This window comes from Arvicola amphibius, chromosome 8 (genome assembly GCF_903992535.2).
Source record: "Arvicola amphibius chromosome 8, mArvAmp1.2, whole genome shotgun sequence".
Classification (NCBI taxonomy): domain Eukaryota; kingdom Metazoa; phylum Chordata; class Mammalia; order Rodentia; family Cricetidae; genus Arvicola; species Arvicola amphibius.
Window position 1 is genome coordinate 100,421,896 of NC_052054.1, and position 25,987 is coordinate 100,447,882.

At 44.8% G+C, this 25,987-nt stretch overlaps 1 protein-coding gene across 1 annotated transcript; it reads right to left on the bottom strand.

Moving 5' to 3' along the window:
- Positions 1–481: 481 nt before the first annotated feature.
- On the bottom strand, positions 482–24,740 carry Asb1 (ankyrin repeat and SOCS box containing 1). Its single transcript, XM_038340251.1, has 5 exons — positions 24,457–24,740; positions 20,262–20,403; positions 17,283–17,585; positions 7,758–8,143; positions 482–5,423 (listed from the first exon to the last, which is right to left on the bottom strand). The coding sequence occupies exons 1-5, from the start codon at positions 24,503–24,505 to the stop codon at positions 5,296–5,298; spliced, it is 1,008 nt and encodes a 335-aa protein (XP_038196179.1). The 5' UTR covers positions 24,506–24,740; the 3' UTR covers positions 482–5,295.
- Between the last annotated feature and the right edge of the window lie 1,247 nt (positions 24,741–25,987).

Here is a 25,987-nt window from a genome sequence, read left to right on the forward strand (position 1 = left end):
CTGGAGAGATGGCTCAGCGGTTAAGAGCATTGTCTGCTCTTCCGAAGGTCCTGAGTTCAATTCCCAGCAACCACATGGTAGCTCACAACCATCTGTAATGGGGTCTGTGCCCTCTTCTGGCCTGCAGGCATACACACAGACAGAATATTGTATACATAATAAATAAATAAATATTTTTAAAAAGTACCATTATGAGGCAGGCACAATGGTGCACACCTGTGATCCCACCAGATCGGGAAACCAAGGTAATCCTTGGCTATATGAGACCCTGTCTCATAAAAGAGTTCCACATGGAAGATGAAGATGGATGGACGATGCATCCATCCGTCCATGGGCAGGCAGCCTCTGCCACACAAATGGCTGAAGGATGGCAGAGAGATGCTGGGAGACACCTTCCTTCCTTTCAGTATTACAACAGGTGTTAAGGAATGGAGAAAACCCCTGAAAGGGAAGACACAGAGGGCACTAGACAGCCACACACTCAAGATGAAGAAATACCTTTATTCAGTTCATTCCCTCCAGCTTATCCAAAGTTGCCACATCACTACCTTCAAACTGGCAAAATAAATCACAAATACCATTGGACAGAAAATGGCAGTGTTCTCCTCCTCCCCACAGCACAGAATGTCACTGGCTAGAAAGCTGTGAGATGCAACTCTCTTCAATCCAGGAACTCGAGCCACTAGGAGAAACAGGCTGTTAGGTAATTAAATTCTGGGCAACACTATGGGTTCCACCCTGCAGCCCCAGAATTCTCAACAGCTGTAAACTCCCGCAGTAAAGCCTTCTCTCCAGTCAGAGGAAACTCTGCAGGAGCCAGTCCCTTCTACTTTCTCTGTGCACACAGCTGCACATGGGGACTGATAAAATGGCTCAGAGGATAAAGGCACTTTCCACCATACAGCTATCTGAGTCAATCCCTGGAGCCAAACGGTAGAAGGAGAGAACTAACTCCCTTAAGCTGTCCTTTGATCTCCATACCCACACCATAGCTTACATGGGAATGCATGTACACACAAGCATACACATCACGCACAATGGATGAGTGAATGAATGAATGTAAATAAAAGACTGCACATGAAGGAAGCTTCTACCCAGTGAGATACAGGCCACAAAATTAAGGCATTTTGGAGGGAAATCAGAGGGCAAAAAGCATTTTTTTATATAACAATGTATCAAAAATGTTATTGTACTTTTGAAAGCTCTTAACTAGGCACAAGGGCAAAAAACAATCTGTCCTGACCACTGCAAACAAGCACACACTAATCCCCAAATAGCAAAGAGGGGGTTGTAGTGAGCATGTCTCCAACACAAGCACACAGACTCTAGTGCATGATACACACGCCCAACACCAACAGAAGCAGTGGGAGCTGTGCAGACACTACAGGGAGAGCAGGGCTGGTTAGCCATCAGGAGCAAACAGTCACACTGCATGTGCAAGAAAGCCATGTTCATAAATGCCAATCTCCAGTCAGATTTACAAAACAAAGAGGCTGAACACACAGCTCAGTGGTAGAGTACTTGCCTCATATGCACAGGACCAGGGTTCAATCCCCAGGACTGATTGAAAAGAACTCCGTGTCCGACACATGTGGAGGCTCCAGAAGGTCCCTATATCCTTCTCACTTCATCATCTTTTGTCAGGTTATGTAGAGCAAATACTCCACAAATCACTGTCCACTTCAGACCTGTATGTCCCCATCTGTGGGGCTTTCTTGGAATGACCGCAAATCCCTAATATTTAAGCACATGGACCTACTACTTACTTCATGCCGAGGGAGCATGAGAAGGAGAGGGGAACATAAGAAGGATAAGGAAGGAGCTCCCAAGTCAAAGAGACGGCTTCCAGAAATTGCTCTGTACTGATGGAAGCCATTAGACCCCTGCAGGGCAGTGCCTAGAGGGCAGACAGTAAGGAGACAAAAGGACATGCGGACCACCACTGGTGCCATCACCAGCACCCTTGGTGCCACTGGTTCCCAAGGCCTGAGTGGGGGACAAACAATCCTCCCTGGGGGTGGCCTTGTGAATTTGGGGTGGTAGAGGTCCATGTCTAGACTTCTTAGGCCATGCGCAGTGACCCTAGAGAATACTCTTGGACCCCAGGCATGGGAAAGCTGCGAAGCCTTTCACCACCATTCAGGCTATTAAAAATCCAAAATGTCTCATTAGTTTGTAACATCCACTATAACCGGACTGTGCCAGGATATCAGCAACAAGTAAACTTGAAAAAAAAATCTGTGAACTGCAACCAAGAGTGTTTTAAATGCAAAGACATAGACTGCAGCATCACTTCCAAGCCAACATTCTAGTATCTGCCAGGAAGGACATGTCGGCCGAATAAGACAAGTCAGTCAGCTGAGGAAATTGGATTTCCTCAAGCATTACACACTGCCCTTCTCCTTCCTACTGCACAGCTCTCTGTAGATGCTGTACTGTGGGCTGCAATGATCCCACTGTGCTACCAGAGCACAAGGTCAGTACAGCTTGTCACAAGCTACAGCTCCAGCTCTCAACATTGCTACCACCATCAAGTGCACTTCCATTAAGACCATGGGACAGAGACCACTCCCAAAGGGCCTGCCTGTGTCAGCTCTCACAGGACGTCACTGGCGTCCACTGAAAGGCACAGCACAAAGGTCCTCCTGCCTGCAGTAGAGCCTCCACAGCTCCAGGAATTGGCTGAAACAGGTCAGGCATGCTTATCTCTGCTCAGGCCCATATACAGTACTTTTCTTTTCGGGAAATTTTTATCTTAAAAAAAAAATCATATGAGAAGCCAGGCAGTGGTAGCACATGCCTTTAATCCCAGCACTTAGGAGGCAGAGGCAGGTGGATCTCAGTGAGTTCGAGGCCAGCCTGATCTACAGAGCGAGTTCCAGGACAGCCAAGACCGTTTCACAGAGAAACCCTGTCTCAAAACAAACAAACAACAAAAATTTTAGATCATGCACGAAAGAATAGAGGGAAAACTTTCAAACTGATGATCCTTAAGCCTAGTAACAGAAATGGCCAACATTTGAAAATTGCTAATTACCTACTTAAAAAGTATTTTTGCCTAAATTTACCTAATGTCAAAACAAAACAATCAGGGAAGAAGAGTATAAATAAATAAATAAACAAACAAATAAATAAGTGGATGAATAAATAAACAAGCAAATAAATAAAGTGACAAACATTGCAAGTACAATAGCTACAAAATGTATGACATTGGTAGGTTTCTGGAAATATGTCTAAAAGCACACACAAAGATAAATTCTGAGGCATCAGCACTGGCTAAACTCCAGCCTGCCTGGCCAAGACTCAAGGCATAAACCTCTGTTTAAATCAAGTGGCTGCCCCAGGAATAGCAACAATCACACAGACCCCCCCCCCTTGGATGAGCAGGGACAGCTTCAGGCTCCTTCTCTCTGGGCCACTGAGCTCCTCTGCTAGGGCCAGCTCAGCCAGAAGGCAGTAGTGTCACCAGGCCTACCACATTTCTACACTAAGGAGACACCCAGAGCTTTCAGAAGTCTATCAAATAAACAGCAGTCCTTACCAAGGCCACATCAGCTTCCCATGGTGCCTCTCATGAACCTGGGGTGCTCACAATAGCGTTGCTCTTTCCTACCTGTACCTCATCCTTGAGAGCAACAAAATGCAGAACTTCCAGAGCTACTGAGACAAGGAGTGTCCTCAGCCAGCACCAATGCTGTTTTGCATTCAGGTTTGCCAGCTCCAAGTTTTGAACAAGCAGCAGAACCTCACAGTGCTGAGATTCTAAAATAATAAGCACAGGGGACACTACTCATGTCCCCATAAAGTGCTGTGGCCTGGCCCCCCTACAGAACAGCTGGGGGAGGTTGGGGAGGAACAGGCTCTGGCCCAGCTCATTCCCACCCCAGACACAGTACTCACTGGCCAGGGCTGGGGCAAGGCCCACTAGAATTCCATGTAGTGCATTTTGGCCAGCTTGGTGCTGCTGCACAGGGCCATTCTGAGACACTGGGGTAAGGTTTGGAACTCCATCCACAGATGGTCACTAAACCACACGACGGTTCAACAGTAAAGTATCATTACAAGTTAGTTTTCTTTCATGGTCAAAAATTTTAACAGATCTAACATCTGCTTGCCCCTAAACATTCTCAAGTCTACAATCACCACAGATCCACACAATAGTCCTAAGAGGTTTCAAAATGACAAAATGCAATTTCACCAAAAAGGAGCAACCTGAGGATGATCAAGGCTATGCGTAGTTCCTGACCCAACTGCCCATGACCCTCACACCTGGACTGAGCTCATCTCTCTCACCAACAACCCTGGGCAAGACAGGGAAAGATCTCTAGGAGTGCCCACAAAGGCACTGAACTGGAAAGAGGGAGACACAGCCTCTGGTGGGCACCAAGCAGCTGGAACTGCTTAGCCTGGAACCAACCACCCAGGTAGCCCATACAGTTCCCATTTTCTGTATGGGAGGGTCTCTATAGAGCACCCCAGTGTCATCTTATCCTGTGAGAAGTGGCAGTGAGTGCTATTGGGATGGTCCCTGGTCTGAATGTGGGCAGTCACTTCCTGGCTAGTTCTAGGTGGGCCTCCTAAAGGTAATCATTGTCTGAAGATCCCCAGGGTGAGACATCCATCAGAAAACCTTTGCCAGGACAGGTGCTGCACTGTGGACACTGTGCTGGGACCTCCATGCACTGAGACAGCAGGCAGTGTATGCAGCCAAGAAACCATCTTGGAATGAAGACACTTCCAAGAGAGAATGCTGCAGCAGTAAGAAGGGATGCGCACCTAACAGCACATATAGACAAACCCGGGCAGGAAAACAGACCAGCAAGTGCAAGAACTGTGTGTCTGTTTCCTACATGTTTTCTTATCAAAACTCTCTTCTTGTTTGGATATTAAGCCTTAAAAGAATAATTAATTGCAAAGCAAGAATATAAATAGAAGCATAGCTTTGGAAAATACAAGCTCTCCCCACTGGGGCTACCACGAGGCTTGCAGGTTCAACCCATACTGCACACATTTCACAACCCATTTCATTAATATGTAACAGTAAAAACCCAGAACAGATATTGAAGAAGAACAAAATTAAGTTTGTATGCCCCTCGCAGTTGACAGTGACTCAAGGAGTGTTCAATGGCCCAAGCACCTGAGACAGAATCACAATTCAAGAGAACATGGCTGTTTCTTCTTCACTGACAGTCAGGGAACAAGTTGGCAGCGCAGGACATGGTTCACAGGATGTAAGAGTCAACTTTCACTGCAGATGATTGGCTTCCTCACTGCAGTCAACGCTGCATCTGAACTCTACTCATAAAGCAGAAATTTCTTTATAGGGTCTGGCAGCGGCAGCGAGGGAACCAGATGCAGTCGATATTTGCCAAGAGCTCTTCTCACAGCCACACGGCACAAACTCAGCAAGGTCCTGGGAACACCTGGAGAGTGTGAAGGGAAAAGATTTATTCCATCCTGGTTCTAAAAGGCCAAAGCTGACTATAGTGGGCACAACTGCACTAACACAGCATTCCTAATCTCAGAGCCAAAGAGGCCCCGGAGGCAAGGAAGGCCTTCTATCTGCTTCTATCTAACTAGGCATGTGTGCATCTGATGGCAGCACCTCCTGCAATCCTCAGTGCCCTAAAAAAAGGCTGCCCACGGGAGACCCCACAGATGAGAGCAAATGACCCACACTCTTGCTCTGTCCCAGCAGGAGCAAGGAGGCCTGGGGACACCAAGTTTGTAGTACTTGAATTCAGTACTTGAATTCAGTCCTGCCCCAAATCAAAAAGAAACAGCCAAGGCCCTACTTCAGGAAGAAAACGCAACAAGAAAATGTTGTGAATGCAAGCAGCTTCTTTCTATCAGCCTGTTTCCCACCTTGCCATCAGCCAGCAACTTGGAGGAAGGCTAAACAAGAATGTTTCCATGAACTGGCTTGGATATAGACAACAGAAATACACTGGTATTAATGTTCTTTGGGAAATACGAGACTACAGGAGCCTATTATTTATGTTTTAATAAATAAAGCTTGTCTGAAGATCAGAGGGCAAAGCAGCCACACTAGTCAGTCATACAGGCCAGCAGTGATGGCACACACCTTTAATCCCAGCAGACACACAAGTTAGCCATAGAGGCCGGGTGGTGGTGGTGCACGCCTTTAATCCCAGCACAAGAGAGGATTATAAAACAGGGGGAGACAGGTTTCAAGCTCAGTCTTCAGACTGAGGATTCATGAAGACAGGATCTCTCCTGTTTCGGTCTGATGTAGAGATAAGAGCCAGTGGCTGGCTGCTTTGCTTTTCTGATCTTCAGCTTGAACTCCAATATCTGCCACTGGGTTTTTATTATTCTTCCTACAAGAGACTGAAGATAAGATTATCAATTCTGATGTCCTCGGAGGGGATGGCAGGAGTGAGGCGGAGAGGGCACCAGGCAGGAATTAAGAATTAAGATAGACACATAGAACAATTTCTGAATTCCAGAGAGCACTGACAGCAAACCCAAGCACAGGTAAATTTCAAACTCTCTTGCCACTGACTTATTAATTCCTTGGCAAACTTCTTCTATACAAACAAACTCCAGATCTTATTTTAACAAAAACTGGATTATCACAGAACTCAATCTAAGGCTATTTGAAGGGAACTTAAAAAAAAAAAAAAAGAGGATCTCTAAAAAATGAGCTTATAACTGTTCAATAAAATACATGTGAAGAGAAAGTCAGATATAAGAAGGGCAGAGAAAGCAAAGATGAATAAGAATAAAACAAATGACCCATGAATGAGAACACCATGATGGGTCAACAGGATGGCTCAGAGGGTAAGAACGCCACGCTTAATTACCTGAGTTCAACCCAAAGGACCCATGTGGCAGGAAGAAAGGACTTCTGTAAGCTTTCCTCTGACCTCTACACGCAAACTATGGCATGTGCATGATTCCCTCGCACATACATAAATAAATATACTAAAAATATTTTTAAAGAAAATGACATGATAAAACCCCTCACTTGGTACAATGATCTAAGAAACAAGTTAAGAAAAAAAAGAAAATAACAAACTAAGAAAAAAAAAGAAGTAAAAAAGAAAAAATGTGAAAAAGAAACCATTAGCTAAGAATGAGGTCAAAAAGCAGAGCAAGAGTAGAGAACATAATTCTAAGAACGTTGAAAGCATAAATCTACTTTTATAGATTTCTGGCATCAGCTTTAGGTGTTTGGGAATGGCAAAATAACCATCTGGAGCTGGGGAGAGAGGTCAGTCGGTAAAGAGCTTGCCATGAAAGAACCGGGACTCACCCTCTCAGAGAAACCAAGAGTAGTGTGCATTTGGTCATCCCAACACTGGGCAGTGAGGAAGAGCAGATCCCTGCGATTCTGCTAGCCTGAGGGAAAATACCCAAGGCTGTCCTCTAGCCTACACTCTCTCCTCTCTCTCTGCCTCTCTCTCTCTCTCTCTCTCTGAACGGCCATTCTGGAGAACTACTGGTCCTAACTGAAGGCTTTAATTAAGTGCTTAACTGGAATTACTTGCGGGGGGGGAGTTGTTATTTTGTTATTTAAGATTTATTTATTTTCATGTGTATGGGTGCTTTGCATGCCTGTATGTCTGGGCACCATATGCATGAAGTGCCTGCAAAAGCCAGAGGAGGGTCTCCTAGAACTAGAGTTATAGACAGCTGTAAGCATCTGGGAATCAGGCCCTCTGAAAGAGGAATCAGTGCTCTGGTTCAGTCAACTCCAGATCACAAGACAGTGCTGAGCTCAGGCTACTTACTTCTGGCCTCTTTAAAGACCTGCAAGGCCTCAGGGTCCATCTTCCTTCTGCCTGTTGCCTCTGGGCCCAGTGATTCCCACTTCACCAGGTTCAGGTTGGCTCCAAAGTCTACCAGCAGGCTCACGAAGGCAGCCTCACAACCATGGCGCAGGACAGCATCCATAACACACCCAGGGGAGCCCCTGTAGAATTTCTGTGTGTTGACAGGACCATTGCAATTGAAGTCAGGATTTGCTCCAGCCTTCAGAAGGAGCCTGAAACACTGAAGGTTATGGTAGGCAGCACTGATGTATAGAGGACAGACCACCAAGGAGGTAAGCCGCCTGGTGAAAAGGGTCTGGGTATCAGGAGTCAGGTGAGGGTTGACATCAACATCCGCCCCATACCTACAGGAAGAGAGAAATAAGTTATAAGTCAAACTCAGACCACAGAGCCTGTCTAGCAAGGCATCCGACGGTCACACAGGAAGCCTCTGGAGACTCCACAGGTCACACACAGTCTACTTGCAGGTACCATATCCAAAGACTCAACTAACCACTGTTCAGAAATATTTAGGGGACAACTCGGCCAATAATGAACATGTACAGTCACTTTCCTGTCCTTACTATGTAGACAATAGATTACAACAGTACAGCACCTATAGTAGTGTTGTATTTTAAGTTGTCTAAGTGCCAAGACTACATGCAGAAACTCTACTGTTGTATCAAGGGATGACGAAGTATCAGTACTTCCAGCAAGAGAAAACAACAAGTAAAAACATGGAATCCATTCACGCACATTCCAAAGGGAAGTATTTCAGATTTTCCAAAATAAAATAATTCCAAGACTATACAATTTCAGAGGTAAGAGAAAAAAAACTTTCAAATTCATTATAAAACTAATACAATAACCCAACTCAATTTTAAAATCTACAATAAGCAAAAAATTATAATAACAAAGAAAATCCAAATATATATTTAGAAAGCAGTGTACCAAAAACTCATGGGATTACCTTAAAAATTAAAAATTAACTCCAATATTAGAAATTCCATTAACAGAATATATTGTATTAATGGATCTCAAGGAAAAATACTGATTAACACTAATAATGCAAAAAGGCAAAATCCAAGAGTTATGCATGTTTTAAAATATTCTATGAAACAGAAAGTGATAGCCATTTCCTTAAAGTGATAAAATATATTTTCTGAAGCCAGAAATCATCATCTTATTTCACAGGAAGTACCAGGGCGCCCCTTGCTACAGGGAAACACAGCACAGACCTTCCACATGGTGGCCTCTGTGCCGCCGATGCTGAAAGCATGAGGAGTGTAACTGGCAAAGGCGATCAGATAAACAAGGCTGGAAAGGAAGAAATGAACCATTTTTCTATGCTCAGAGGAAAGGATTACAAAATCTAAAAAGGTCTACAAGAAATGAATAAACAACAAGCAATAAGATAATTCACTAACATAACAGACTGAAATGACAGCCTTCATATATACATACATATATATACATATACACACACACACACATATATATACACACAAACAAAAGCCCAGCTTAAGGATTAAGTAGAAAAGCAGTAGCCATTATGACAACAAAATAATTTTTAAATGATCTATATAAACATAAACATAATAAATCAGAGTTATAATAACAGATCTAAGAAATAGACACATCAAACACTAAAAGAGGCTCAGAATCTCACAAATTTTCCCTAAGTTGATTTTATGAATGAAAGCACTGTTCCTGAACTACTGAAGCTAACTACAAATAAATAGTACCCCTGGAACTAATACATTGGTTCTAAAGTTCATCTGGAAGATCAAACAAGGTCAAAAGCAAAGCAACCACATAGAAGAGATAGCGCCACCATAAGAAGGGCTTAATATAAAGATCTATAAAACTATAACACAAGCATGTGGATGAGTCAGCAGACCCATGTAAACTCATAAAACATCTTACAACAGACCCAACTGCAAGCAAAAATTAAGTATATACAGTAAATATCTTAAGAGTGAAGGGTAGTCTTGAACTTTTTAAAAATGTTTTTAATGATTTGTTTTTATTTTATGTACATTGGTGTTTTGCCTACATGTATATGAGGGTGTTGGACCCCCTGGAACTGAAGCTACAGTCCTGCCCAGACCACTGAAGAAGCAGGATGTGACCTACCCTGATGAGAAAAGTACCGAACCATGTGGCTAACAATGATAAGAATAATGGATTAATATAAGTTATAAGAGCTAGTACAGAGCCTGAGCTAATGGGTCAATCAGTTTATAACTTATGGAGACCTCTGTGTGATTTTCTTTGGGACCTTGCTGGCTGTGGGAACTGGGCAGGACAGAAACCCCAACAAGCAAGCCCACATGTTACAAGTCCTGGTCTTAAACTTTTTAATACTTTTTTTCCCAGGACAATTGGAAATCCATATAGGAAAAGAGAGAGTTAAGTCCATTAATCACAGTGCACACCAAGATAAATTCCAAACAGACCAGAATTTACAAATAAACTATAAAACCATATGGAAACTGGAAAGATTTAGGTCAAATTTACCACCTAGGGCTGGTGAAATGGCTCAGTAGGTAAAGAACCTTGTTGTCAAGACTGATGGCCTGAATTCAACCCCTGGTACCAAGACACTGGACAGAGAGAACCAACAGCTGTGAGTTGTCCTCTGACTGCCACACCCATGCATGCCCCATACCATGAAGTGCACATTCGCACACATACACACACAAGATAAACAAAATTTTGTTAGATTGAAAAGTACCCTAAGGTTCTACTTTGTGTCTGTAGGATGGGCAAGTCCAATGTTTACTGACTGTGCTTTAATAGAAACAGAACTATCACTCTTTGGAACAATCCCTAAGGAGACACATTTGGTACTTCTATCAAAATTACACATGCACTTACCCTTGAACCCATCTGCCACACTTCTTGGGACTTGTTCCCAAAACACATTTGCAAAACTAAGATGATGTGTGCACAAGGCAAGTCATTAGAGCACTAATGAATTGTTCCTAACAGCTGAGCCAGGAAACTACCAACAGGGACTGGCTGGTTTATCCCTAGAAAGCAGAACAGGGAAGCTATGAAAGGAAGGAGGAATATTGCTCGATACAGCTCTGGAATGTCCTCCAGAGCACATGGATGTGTGAGAAAGGTGAGATAAGAAAGTGTGAAGTTTATACTGATCTTACAGGTTTGCCATGTGTAAATATGGAATACTCAGCCACACATATACATTTACTCATTTATAAAAGTGAAGGACAAATCATAGACCTTTGTAAATGTTTGCCTAGCGGGGAAGGAGAGATCAGGACAATGAGACAAGGTTAGAAGTTAGACCTTTTCCAATATACCTTGTGTAGATTACAGTTGGAACCATGCAAACACTTTATATGGTGGAGCAACCACTAAAATGTGAGAACAAAAAGGAACCAACAAACCCAAGTACATCCATAACTGGTCAACCACGTTATGCTCCCCAATATGATGAGTCTTCTTTTCAGACAGTCTAGAAGGGATTAGTGGGGATAATCCCAGCATCAGATTCAATTTCAAGGACCTGAGGACCTACACAGGAAGCATGGCTTCCCAGCAGGGTAGCATCATGCAGCCCTGCCCAGAAGGTAGGTGCACAGCAATAAGAAAGCAATTTCCTAGAGCTGACCACTTCCTGAATCCCATGGACAATCTAGATGTTATGAAGATATCTCACTAGGTATAGGTGATGAAGGACCCACAGCCAGTTTTTTGTTTTTTTTTTGCCTGCCCTTGGCATGCTCCACAAACCCCCAAATATACGGCATAATAGTTGCCTGTGGGCAAGTGCAAACTATCTATCTCTTTTACTCTAACAAGGGGTCAGCCAGCTACAACAGGGAGGGTAGCATGGCTCAGGGGGCAGAGTCCTAACAAGGCAAGCAAGGTACCTGCTAAGGACAGAGGCTTGGCATAAGGCAGTTGTAGAAGGAGCAGTGGGCTGCACTGCAAGCAAGGTACCTGCTAAGGACAGGGGCTTGGTATAAGGCAGTTGTAGAAGGAGCAGTGGGATGCATTCCGCCACCCAGCTCCCGGCCGCCTGGCTAGCTTATGCCCCTAAATAACAACACACAAATTGTATTCTTTTAAACACTGCTTGGCCCATTAGTTTCAGCCTCTTATTGGCTAATTCTTTCCACCCCCCCACCCCACCCCCCCACCCCCCACCCCCCGCTGCACCGGCATCATCCGCCATTTGGTGTTTTCCAGAAGAAGAAGCTTGGCTAATTCTTATATCTTGCTTTAACCCATATTTCGTAATCTGTGTAGCACCATGAGCTACATCCGTCTTGGGTCGAAGAATCGTGGTGTCTGCCTGAGGCGGCTGCCTCACTGCCTTCTTCCCAGCATTCTGTTGTTTACTCCGCCTACCTAATTTTCTGTCCTATCAAAGGGCCAAGGCAGTTTCTTTATTAACCAATAAAAGTAACACATAGACAGATGACTCTCCTCCATCAAGCAGTGGAGCCCAAATGGGGCAAGGAGGAATGAGGGGAGGCAGGAGGCAGGAAGAGATGCAGATTAACTACAGATGGGAACAGAAAGTAATATGGACACATACCCTCAGCGCCAGGTAAGGAACAGCAATGCTTCCAGAGTAGAACACACTCCTAAAAGTACTTCATTGCAGGTCTTGGTTTCTTTTTTTTTTTTTTTTTTTTTGAGACAGGGTTTTATTATGTTGTACAAACTGGTGGCAAACTTTCAAATAATTATATAACAGATATATGCTTCTCTGCCCAGCTTAGATCTTTGTTTCTGCAGATTCTTCACTGAAAGTAGACTAGACTCTGTAGGATTTATTCCAGGACTGACTCAGGAAAGTCTACAATGAGCTTAGACTATCCTGTTATGTGAGAAAGTAAGGAAGTGCTCACCAAGCAGTAAGGACATATCAAAAGCACACAAAGCTGGCCTAAGCCACTAGTAACAATGTGATCATCAAAGTAACAATGATGTATTGTAACTCCACTGGACAAGAAACCGTATATCTACACTAACATAAATAAAAATTTGAGATGAAATGCAAGGCATATATATGGTTGCAAAATGACTCCCCACAAAATACTAATTACAAAGGGAAGAGCATCTTTACAATGAAAAACCTGGCAGACACCACTATCACCTAAGGATCAAAATGAAAGGCAGGAGAAACAGGATCAATGACAGCAGGACTTACTTCTGCAAGATTCCTGCCCAATAGGATCTTCTAAAGTGGCAAACCAGTCACCCATCTGTCTCCTCAGTCACCTGTCACCTGTATACTTAAGCCCTCTCTGGCCCCAGATAGCTCTGGGGCGTCTCACAAACTGTGTCATCACCTGAGTATTTCACTTGAAACAGGAAATGACAATACATAGGAACTCAACTTGTGGGGACCTGATACTCAGGGTCCAGAAAAGATGGGATAATACCATTTTCCCTGCCTGGATGACAGTCTCAGCCAGAAGTCCTGCTTCACAATCTCTCTCTAGCACTTCAGGTGTCTAAAGGAACTGGAATCAAAAGTGCTTCTTTGGGGCAGCCCAGGCCTGGGGACACACAAGGCAAATATCCTTTATTGGCTCCTTTCCTCTACAAATAAAGCTTTACTTGTGCTCTGAGACTCTCTAGGAGTGAAAGGAGAATACAAGCAGAAAACTGTTCACTTCACTCACGTCACTTTTCAACTAGCAAAAGGAAATCTATGTCTCACACAGTCCTTCCTTCCTTGTTGGAGACATGCCTTCTAGATTGTTTACAATCTTTGGGTGACAGTGTGACAATCTGGTACCTATTGAGTTATAGGAAAAGACAGCTTTTGAAACTCATAAAAATATATTGAATAGGATCCAGTTCATTTTAATCCTAAATATTTTCTAAATTTCTCTATTGCTTTTATTATCTCTACACACCCAAACAGCTGAACAAGTCAATATAACCTTGAACACACAGAAACATCATTTCTTACCTTCTATCCTAAAATATCAGCAATGTAGAGCAAGGGTATTTACCAACAACCAAGGGAAGTACCTTACAGAGAGCCAGAAAATTGCAATAATGAAAGATGAAAGGCATGCCTACAGGAAAAGTGATACAGACAGGCAGGCAGGTTTGGGTTTTATTTTGATGATATTACCCATTTAGTAACTTACCAGTACCATTTCAATTTTCATCTTTGTTATTTGGACTGTTTGTTTGCTTGCTTGCTTGCTTGTTTTTAGACAAGGTCTCATCATGTACCCGAGTGATCTAGAACTTGATATATAGACCAGGCTGGCCTCAAACTCATAGAGCTCTACCTGCCTCTACCTCCCCAGTGCTGATATTAAAAGTGTTCATCACTACACCCAGCAAGCTTCAATTTTCTAAAAGTCAATCATCATAAAGTTTAGAATATAGGGAAATTTTATTTTATTTTATTTTATTTTTTTTTTGGTTTTTCGAGACAGGGTTTCTCTGTGGCTTTGGAGCCTGTCCTGGAACTAGCTCTTGTAGACCAGGCTGGTCTCGAACTCACAGAGATCCGCCTGCCTCTGCCTCCCGAGTGCTGGGATTAAAGGCGTGCACCCACCACCGCCTGGCTATAGGGAAATTTTAAATAAAATAATATATGTTAATATGCTTGCTTGCCAGAGTAGTGCCCTGTATTCCACAGAGGAAACCAGATATATCATCTGAAATGGCCACAGGGATTTCTAAACTAAAATGAAATTTCATTAACTGATCCTACTCAAAAACATTTCCATAGGGGCAAATGAATGGCTCAGTGGGCAAAGGATCTTCCTGCCAAGCCTGATGATTTGAGTTCCATCCCTGGAACCCATATAGTGGAAAGAGAAAACCAGCTCCCACAAGTTATCCCCTGACCTCCACAGGCATACTGTGGAATGTGCAAGAACATGAGTATGTACACACACAAACACACAAATATAAAAAATTCAAAAATATAGCCAGGCAGTGGTGGTGCACACCTTTAATGCAGAGGCAGGCAGATCTGTGTGAGTTTGAGGCCAGTCTGGTCTACAGAGTGAGTTCCAGGACAGCCAAGGCTGTTATACAGAGAAATCCTGTCTCAAAAAGCAAAAACAAAACAAAAAAATTAAAAAAACACATTTCCACATTAATTCCTTGAATTCTCTAAGATGCAAAAGCATGAATTCAAGGTAGTTTAGATCACCATGCTAGAAATGTCGAAATGAGTTTCTTTGAAGCCCAAACTTTATCACTCTCTAATTTAAAACTTCCTCAATCATTTATCTTTAATCTGTAGCTGATTAGTATATAAGCCTTTTGGAAGAATATACTTTCAGAACCTAGTTGAGAAACCACTGCTGGCACTCTTCTACAAGGGAACTTTTACCGGCTCATTTTTTTTTTGGGGGGGGGGCTATATTTATTTATATAAGTTTTATATTTGATGCTAAAGGCACTTAAACTAAATCTTCAATCCAAATTTTTAAAACTTAAACGTAACAGTAATAAACTGTAAAATCCTAATCACAGAAAAAGCTTCCAACTCACTTTTTAAAAATCAATCTTATTTTACATAACCAATCTCAGTTCCCTCTCCTTCCCATCCTCCAACTCCCCCACCTTCTCCCCACCCCACCCCCCATCCACTCCTCAGAGAGAGTGAGGCCTCCCATGGACAGTCAACAAAGTCTGTCACATCACCAGAGGCAGGACCAAGCCTCACCCCCCCCCCCCCCCCCCGTATCTAGGCTGAGCAAGGTGTCCCTCCATAGGGAATGGGCTCCAAAGAGCCATTTTATGCATTAGGGATAAATCCTGTTCTACTGCTAGTGGCCCCATAAACTGCCCAAGCCACACATTCAGATAGCCTAGTTTGCCTTATGCTGGTTTCCCACCTGTCAGTCTGGAGTCAGTGAGCTCACACTTGCTTGGGTCAGCTGCTTCTGTGGATATTCCCATCAGTCTTGGTCCCTTTGCTCATAATATCGCTCCTCCCTGTCTATGACTGGACTCCAGGTGTTCGGCCCAGTGCTTAGCTGTGCATCTCTGCATCTGCTTCAGTCAGTTACTGGATGAAGGTTCTATGATGACACTACACTCTCATTAAGAGCAAGCTAGCTACCTAAGCTATACTAGCCCACCCTAGAACTAACGGCCTCCACATTAAGGGATGAACAAGACATCTAGGGTGGAAAGATGCTACTGAAAGTATGAAAAGGGAGAACAAAAGCTGGTTCAAACAAAAGGAAATGTAGTAGCAATATAATTAAATCACAACACTCAGCTCAAAACCTAATTGAAATGCAGAGGCAACTGACAAAAGTCACAACAGTAATTACAGACTTACACATTTCTCTAAATTTTGGCTGCTTTGATGGCAAAGGAAAAATGGGGCTCCTGAAGAAGAGAACTTAGATTAACACACCATGCAAGCACTCACAACAATGTGTGTGAGGGGCATCAATAATGAAAAACTTCACTGTTATTACAGAATCCTCTTCCAAAACTCTAAGAACAAAGAAGAAATCAACCTCAACTACAGCTATTTTTAAAAAATGAGCTTTGGGGACTGGAGAGATGACTCACCAGTTAAGCATTTGCTGCACTTGCAGAGGATCAGAGTTCAGTTCCCAGCCCACACCATATGGCTCACAAATACCTGTAACAACTCCAGGGAATCTGATACCCCCTTCTGGTACCCACACATACACACACACACACACACACACACACACACACACACACACACACGGTACACACATACACGAAATTTTTTTTAATATTTCAAGAATAAGGATCTAACTCTAATGCATAAACTGGCTTTGTGGGGGCCCATTCTCTAGAAGAGATACCTTGCTAGCCTAGGCATTGGGGGTGGGGCACAAGTTGGCCCTGTCTCAACAAGGTGATGGAATAGCCTTAGTTGACATCCCAGGAAGACCTTACCCTTCTCTGAGAAGCAGATGGGGGGTGGTGTGGGGGTAAGGTGGGAGAAGTGGGAGAAGAGGAGGGAGGGAGACTTGGGACTGGCATGTAAAATTAAATAAATATATAAATAAATAGATAAATAAATAAACAAACAAACAAGAATAAGGAACTTTAGAGGATATGGCCAAAGCTATAAATGAAGGTAAATTTCATTGAAAATTTACATTGTTGGGCTGGAGAGATGGCTCAGTGGTTAAGAGCTCTTTGCCTGCTCTTCCAAAGGTCCTGAGTTCAATTCCCAGCAACCACATCTCCTCACAACCATCTGCAATGAGATTTGGTGCCCTCTTCTGGCCTGCAAGGATACATGCAGGCAGAACACTGGATACATAATAAAGAAATAAAAGAAAGTTTACATTGTTAAAACTAAATAAGCACACAACTCAAAAAGTTAAGAAAATTAATAGTAAGCATAAAGCATCAGTGGGTGAGAAAGCAATGAAGGGCACTAATGAAGCAGTCCTTCCAAGTCCTCTAACAAGCACACTTTTAAAGTAGAAAAAAACCAAGTACAGAAACGGGAAAGGCTACAGACCTGGTAGTACTGACCTGATAAGAGCCTTCAGGATGTCATCCCTACCCACGCGAGAGGCATGGTAGACAGGAGTGCTGCGGTGGTGCCGGCTGCCATTGGGGTCAGCACCAGCTTCTAAAAGGATCTCAGTGCTCTCCAGGTGCCCATTCACTACAGCCACATACAGGGCAGTCTGCCCCTTGACATCCACTAGGTCCACCTCGGCTCCTTTGCGTATGAGGAAGTCCACACAGTTCCCATGGCCTGCAGTGGCTGCGATTCTCAATGGTGTACAGGGAAGCCAGCCACAGCACCAGACAGACTTTTCATTGATGCGGCTATATGGGGAACACAGGGAGCTTATGAGAGTCACCCCAGGCAAATGAGTGGTTCTCCCTCTTCTCACACTGGCAGAGGCTCCCAAGAAAGACAGCTATTTAGGTAGTCAATGCCAACCCCCAGTTTTAGAATACCTTCACCTGTGTTCTGTTTTCTTTCTCACGGTGTTGAGCATCAAACCCAGGATCTTGTACATATTATGCAAACATTCTACCCCTGAGCTACATTTCCAGCCCTTTGTGTTCTGTGTCCTGAAATGCTTTCACAATTACCCTGCTGAACTTAAACAGAGAAAATAGGCATTCAGGGTCCAGTGACAAGGAAACTAGGGGCTTCAGCAAAATAATCAGCACTAAAACTGAGATTTCTAGTTCTTAGATACCTAACCTACATTTCAATGCCTATTCCTCTACAAAAGTAATATAGATCCATCAGGAACACAGGGCAGGAAAGGCAGGGCCATGCACACCCTCTTACTGGTGACCACCTATAAAGGTCCAATGCTGGAATCCTCTCCAGATAAAGACAATCAATAGTAGTAATCTATCTCCTCCTACCCTGACCCAGAATAACTGAGAGTCTAGGAGATCATTAAGATTATGGGGGCAGCATTCTTGGCCAGCAGTGGCAGCCAACTGTCCAGACACAGCTCTCAGACAGTATAACCACCAGAAAAGTATCTATGCTGTCCACTGACCCTCCAGGTCAGCAACCAAGGTGTATTTAACCTCAGCTTCCACACTGAAGCAGAAACTAAGGACCATCCCATAGCATAGGCAGTGTCTCTCTAAACCAGTCCTGGTGTTCCACCTCCAGTCATATATAGGCTGATACGGGCCAATAAAGTCCAGGAACCCTCCAGAACTCACCACCAGAGACATGGACAGCAAAAGAAAATGTTAAAGAAAAAGGACATTCATGAACCCTGAGTTTAAGAAAAAAGGAGCCAGTGTGGTGGCATGGGCCAATAATCTAGAACTCAGGAGGGGGAGGCAGAGGTAGAAGGGTCAGAAGTTGAAAACCAGCCTAGGCTATAAAGCTACACAAGGGCCAAATGGGAAGGAAGAAATAGGGGAAAGGGGAGAAAAGGGGAAGAGAGAGAAGAAGACAAGGAGAGAAGAGGGGACAGGGAGAGGGAGGGGGAGCACAATGGGAACTTCACTGAACTCTTTCATTCTACTGCTCTATCTGTATGCTTAAGTCTTTCAGGGGCTTGAGCCACATTAAATAAATTTAAATTTTGTGCTTGGTTTTTATTAGGTTTATTCATTTTATTTCACATATGAATGTTTTGCCTGTACATATGTTTTTGTGCCACATGCATGCTTGGTGCCTACAGAAGTCAGAAGAGGATGTCTCATGTGAGTGCTGGGAATTGAAACTGGGTCCTCTGTGAGAGCAACAAGTGTTCTTCACTGCTAAGTCATCTCTCCAGCCCTGTGTTTTGGTTTTTAAATACTGACATGTGCTCTATGAAATAACGCTAAGAATTAGAAGAATAAGAAAGGAACACACTCCTGGCTGGTTAGGAATCCTTTACTTGGGAATTGTCTACACAAAGGCAGTAGTGTAGGTCTCCCACAGAGACTTCCACCAATCCACTGCGTCCACTCCTCCAGGCAAAGTAGAAACACAGAAGTATGAAGTCCAGTTTCAGTTGTATTCAATATCATTCACACAAAGTACTCAAGGAGCCCTCAGAGAAAATGATGGGTGCTCTCCTAGCATCGTGCACAGGGAGACAGGGCAAGATTCTCAGCTTTAAAAGAAGATCCAGGACTCAGTAACTGGAAGGATTTTGTAATCAGGAGGCCAGGAAAAGAAAACAAAGGAGAAGGCAACCACCACATCCCTATAGTGGGAAGTCAGCTGGCCTATGGCTGATCACTACAGACCTGAGAAGTGAAAACGAGAACATCAAAGGAATGGCAATAAAGTAGTTGTAGAAAAAGAACTACTCTAGCTAAAGAGCCATAGGAGAAAGGATGAAGAGATGGCTCAATGGTTAAGGGCATGTGACACTCTCAGAGGATCTGAGTTCAATTCCCAGCACCCACATCAGGTGGCTCACATCACCTAATTTCAAAGGATGACCTCCCTCTTCAGGACTCTGTGGCCACCTGTATTGACATGCACATACCCACCCGTCCCCCATACACACATAATTAAATTGAATAAAATAGTCAGGCATAGTGGTTGGTACACATCTTTCTTTAATCCTAGCACTTAGAGGACAGAGGCAGGCTGATCTCTGTGAATTTGAAGCCAGCATGGTATACATAATAAATTCTGATCCAGCCAAGGATACATAGTGAGGTCCTGTTTTAAATAAAATAAAACAATTTTTTTTGTATTTTAAAGAGCCATAGGGGACTTGAAGGGGCAAGGCCACTACTGACATCTCTAACATTGCCTTCAAGAAAAACACTGAGGAAACTAATGCCTAGATAGGACAAGTTACCAGAAAACACAAAGGTCAATCACAGAACCAAACTTGAACCCAGGGACACCTGCCCACAGTACCCAGCCACCAATAATTCTTCCTTTTGTCCCTCCACTAAAATCAAAAGGCAATCCTGCAGCATCAGTCTTAATTGGCAATCCAAACCACAAATTTCAGTCTCCTGAAGACCCACAGGCCAATACCTGCTGCCAGCCCCAGCAGGGATGCTCACCTCCGATAGCTCTCCTCTTGCAGTAGATTCCTGAGGGTTTGGAGGTCCCCTACATAGGCTGCATCATGGAGCCTTGTATCTTCACAGTGCTCTAGTGGATGGTCACAGAACTGTTCTCTCAGCCACTCCTTCAGATTAGGACCTGCATGAAGAGAGGGGCTCCTATCAGTGTGGGAAACCGTTAGCAAAGACAACCAAATAGGACACCTTCTGCAGAGGCTCCTTCCTGCCCAGCCACACAGGAACTTTCAAATTCCCAGAAAACCTATAGGGTTTCCCTTATCAAACTAACCATCCCTGACACCAAGCCTGATAAAGTTCTTTTTCTAAAAAGAAAAAAAAAAGTCCTAGTCCATGTGATAGACTGGAGAACAACGGAACAATGAGCCAACAGGACTTTATAGCATAGAAGATCCTACATAAAGTACTGCCAAATTAAAATTGGAAATATTACGCCAAAAATTCTAGCATGTAATTAATTTATCCCAAGTATGTAAGAACATCTCTAAATTGGGGCATCTGAAAGGAGAATGGCAGCCATATCCTTTACTACAACAATAGCTGGTTACTAAAAGCCAAGGACCAAACAACAGTTGCTATACAGAAGGTAGGTGAGTTTCCTACCATGCTGCTCTGAGAAACAACAACAAAGGTGTCTAGAGAAGAAAAACCACAGCAGAATACTACTGCATCCACAGAGGTCCGTGCGTTAGAGGCCTGCCCAGTTTGGTAGTGCTGAGAGACAACAAAGACCTTAACTAGTGTGGCATCACATGTGGCCACAGGGCCAGTGGGAAAGTGTCTTCCTGCAGGTCTGCAGAATTTCTCCTGGGATCCTGGAGAGGTCTTATCAGAGGGTAATTATAAGAACATGAGACCTGCCCCACCTAGACTCTGGCTTCCTGGTTAGCCAGGAGATCACAGTTCCTCCACTGATGTCTGCCTTGAGGTGCCTACATCAGAACCTGCACAGTGAAATTCAGCCTCTAAGACTGAACTAAATAAATCACTTTTCTTTATAGTTATCCTGTCTCAGGTATTTTGTTGTAGCAATTAAAATAATAGGAAAAGTCTCAAATGTAACATTTTGTATAAAAATTACACTTCAAGATGTCTCAATTAGTAGTACTTGCCATGCAAACACAAGCCCTTAAGATCAGATCCCCAACACTCATATAAAAAGCCAAGACCAGTTGCACACGCCTATAGTACTACCAGGGGTAGGAGAGGCAGAAACAGGAGGCTCCCTAGGGCTGTGGATCTCTGAGCTGGCTAAATCCAAATCTGCAAACTCTATATGCAGTGAAAAACCTTGTTTCAGAAATAAGGTGGATAACACTAAATGTTGACCTCTGACCTCCACATATACATGTGCACACACATGCACAAAGAGAAATAGAAAAATTATAACTAAGTAAAAAACTAAAAAATAAATGCATAAATACAAGTACAGCCTATATAACAAAAAATAAAGAGGACTAAATAGAAAAACCATACACATCATGTGCTAGAATGAGAAGATTCAATATAAAAGAATTCTCAAGGTTACCCATAAATGAAATGTAGCCAGTCTCTTCAGAAATTTGATACTGGATATGACAAAAATATTCCAAAATTTATTTGTAGATATACATAAGGGAGAATTGTTTCTTAGTAAGAATAATGGGCTGGGCCATGGTGGCACACTCCTTTTAATCCTAGTATTTGGAAGGCAGAAGCAGGTGGATCTCTGCGAGTTCAAGGCCAGCCTGGTCTACAGAGTTAGTTCCAGGACAGCCAAAGAAACCCTATCTTAAAAAACAAAAAACAAACAAAATAATGGGGTGAAAAAAAAAAAAAACTCTACCATACTAGATAACAAAACTCTCACCAAACTGAACAAAAACAAAACAAAACAATAGCAACACAAAACCAGGCATCAAAAGCAGAGAGAGAAATGTAGTCAATGGAGAGTATTTGTACAATTAATCACCTGCTTGGAAACATCTGCATTGCTGCTCACATCAAAGTCCAAACTTAACTCCAGGAGAATGATTTTTTTAATAAAAACTTGCATCAAAAGATGTTATAGCCGGGCGGTGGTGGCGCACGCCTTTAATCCCAGCACTCGGGAGGCAGAGGCAGGCGGATCTCTGTGAGTTCGAGGCCAACCTGGGCTACAAGAGCTAGTTCGGGACAGTCTCCAAAAGCTACAGAAGAAACCCTGTCTCGAAAAACCAAAAAAAAAAAAAAAAGATGTTATAAAAACAGCACAAATTCTAACTGCTGCGATACAAGTCTCCCACCCTGTGATGATGTCCTAGCATGTGACCAGGCGTCATTCTAAAGCATAGCCCTTCACAAGCAGGCTTTTTCTAGATGTTGTTTTCATATTCAAACAGAATGCCCTTACAGTTCCTACCGAATACAAGATTCCTAAAGGGACAGCGTGCTGATGAGTAGGTGGGCATCCTTGCCCTCCAGGATCTGAAAGTCCACTGAACGGGGAAGACAAAAAGGCTAATGGCAACACAGGTTCACAAACACCTACGTGGCTCCTTTGGATCCCACAACCTGATGTGCAGCGGATCAACAGGTGGGCATCAAGCCCAGCAACTGCTCTTTAAGGTTCCATCCAGGTCCTCCTCTGATCATTGCCCTCCACTGCAAGTACACTGCAGTTACCGATGGATATACAAGTCCAAAGCCAAAGTTGGGGAAGATTCAGATGTGTCAAGAAAGTGGGCACCAGAGGACTTGATCAGGTCTTTGGAACTCCCTTTGCTCATCTCTCTTCAAGGCTACCAGCCCAGGGACCAGGACACCTTCAGAAATTCCCCCAATTCTTGAGTCGAAGGCCACTTCATGTTTGTGTTTTTCTGATCTTCCACTCCAGTGACAACACAACCACCCTGGAGACAGCACTCAAGCCCAGCCCCCCAACCCCAAGCACTCAAGCCCCCCCAACCCCAAGCTGGACACACTAACGAAACAGGTACTGAAAGGCCGAAACCAGTTTCTTTTACAGGACCCTTCTCCACACTAAGGAATATTTTTTTAAAAAAAATACTTATTTATTATACAATATTCTGTCTGTGTGTGTGTCTGCGGCCCAGAAGAGGGCACCAGACCTCATTACAGATGGTTGTGAGCCACCATGTGGTTGGCGGGAATTGAACTCAGGACCTTTGGAAGAGCAGGCAATGCTCGTAACCTCTGAGCCATCTCACCAGACCCCAGGAATATCTGTCTTTTACCCACCCCATGAGTGTCTCCCACGACACTCCTGCATGACAGGGCAGTCCACTCGGTTATCTTGTCTGTCCCTGAGATCAAAGTCAAAGCCAACCAAAGTTCTTGGTGGCAGAGGCTTTGTCTAGACTTTTCAGGTCACCACGCCAAGCCAACAGTAAATGAATAAATGAATAAATAAATAAATATAGCCTGTTGACTTAATGGAGGGAGAAAGGACAAGACTCTGTCATTTGTGTGGCCTTCTGAGATTTTGATACCTAAAAGAGTTCCCTGAACAAAACAAGCGCCGCTCCAAAACCAGGGAGGGGCACAGCAAGGTCCCTACCACAGGCGTGGCAGTCTCAGAAAGACCCCATGTGGGACTTCGCACCAGGAAGTTCCTCTCCTGGGACTTCTCGGTTTCACAGTGGCAGTAGGGCAAAGTGGAGATGCTGGGGCAGGTGGCGAGAGTCAGTCTTTCTCTGCAGGTAGGTGGGTCAAGCGCCGCTGTAAGCGCTGTGTCACTGGCAGGCTCTCTGGGGACAGCATGGTAGTCAAGGGGGGCGGGGGTGTCCAGTGGTTACGATACGCTGACTGGCAGGACGGGATGAGGAAAAGGAGCCTGCCCTACAGCGGGCCGACCTCTGAGGACCTTTCCTGACCAGTGTGCTCAGACCTGGAAGAGGATCCGTACTCCGTGTCATGGCTGTGGTCATCGACTAGGATCGGCTAACAGGGTGGCAGTTACAAGACCAACTCTGGAAAGAAAAAAAACCCGCGAGAGGGCTGGCCACGGGAGGCCAAGAGCGGGGGTCGCGCCCTGGGCCCCACGAAGCCTAACGTCCACTAACTGACCCCGGGTGCGGCGCCGCAGACCTGGCCGACGGGGACGGAGGACACGGGCCCTGGACGCCAGAGGGCCATTCTGACTGACCCGGAGACGCAGCCCCCGCTCCCCACCACCCCACGCCGCTCACGTTACCTGCGGCCCTCGGGCCGGCCCGCCCTTCGGGGCTCCCGCCCTCCGCCATGCCGACTCGGCCCTCGGCCTCCGCCTTGACCCCACGGTGGTCCGTCCGCCTCCTCGGCGACGCCGTCAAAGAGCAAAGCTGTCTGAGGTACACCTCCGACGCCACTGGCAGGTGGGCGTGTCCGGGGCTCGGCTTCCGGCCAGTATGCGCCTCGCTAGCGCACTTCCGGCTCCGCCAGCGGGGCGCTCGGGTCTCCACTTCCGGCCTAGCTAACGGACTTGAGCGCTGTACTGGAAGGAAGACAAAACAGTGTGGCGGCGTCTGCGAAGGAAGCTGCAAGTCTAAGGAAACGCCTTTCCCCTGGGGGCGGAGGCTTATTTGCGTGCTTTGGGAACTTCTGATTGGCAGGTTCTGTCCCCGCCCACGGCAAAAAAGGCGGGACGTGGGCGTGGCCGCTGCGGCCGTGTAGAACGTTCTCGGCCTCCCGCAGCGGCGGAAGGTCGTGTTAGAGACTCGAGGCAACGCCCGCCACCGGTCTTTACGGTGCGGCTCCTGACGGTGCCTTCCGAGTCGATGACTTGTAAAGGGGTGTAAGTCGAGTGCAGCCCAGAATGTCTGCATGGATCCAGCTGTGCTTGTAGCCTGGCGAGGCGTGTTGACCGAGTGACTTTCCCCAAGCACTCTCGATTTTACCCCGGTCACACAGTGGGCGTCGCGTTCGCCGTCGGGTCCTTAGTTCTCTCCCTCGCGACTTAGCGAAAGTCTCTTGCAGGAATCAGGGAAGGCTGCGCCTTAAGGAGACAGAAGCGCCCCGCCGTGCGGTGAGGTGGAGGCGAGTCACGGTGGCTGTGACTTACTTGTCTGCGTCTTTGTGTGGTCATGGCACACCAGCTGAGAGCTAGCAACCCATAAGTACCCCCCACATATCCTCACGGCCAGGCTGACTCAGCTACCCAGGTCTGTAGAGCTGGGTGGGGCAGCCTGGAGCCATGGGCATTGAGGGTGTTGAAGGGAAAGAGAAGAGATTCCTGCGGTGGTGTTTGGGCTTGATAACAGCAGACAGCGCCGCTGGCATGAGATACAGGTGTCACCAGTGACACTGCAGGGAAGAGAGCCAGGTGGCCCAGCCTTACCGCTCTTCTCCACAACCGCAAATCCCTAGCTCGGATGTCTCAAGTGTAAAACCACCCAGATGTGCATGGACGGATAAATACACATCAAAATGTGGCCCTGTGGACCATCCATACAGCCTTAAAAAGTCTCTGCCCCGGGCTACAGTATGGACAACCCTGGAGGATACTGCTCAGTAAAATAAGCCACCTATAAAGAACAAATCGTGCACTCGTAGGAGGTCACTAAAGGAATCAACTTGGTAGAAACAGAAACGGAATAGTGGATACCAGGTTGTGGCCAGAAGAGGAAGTTCCTGTGGTAAGGGAACAGATAATAATACTTGCTGTCACCCAAGCCAGACAATGTCCCGTTTTTCTCTTAGAGACTGCAACTCGGGCCAATCTGGATTCATGGCTTTGACTCAGACAA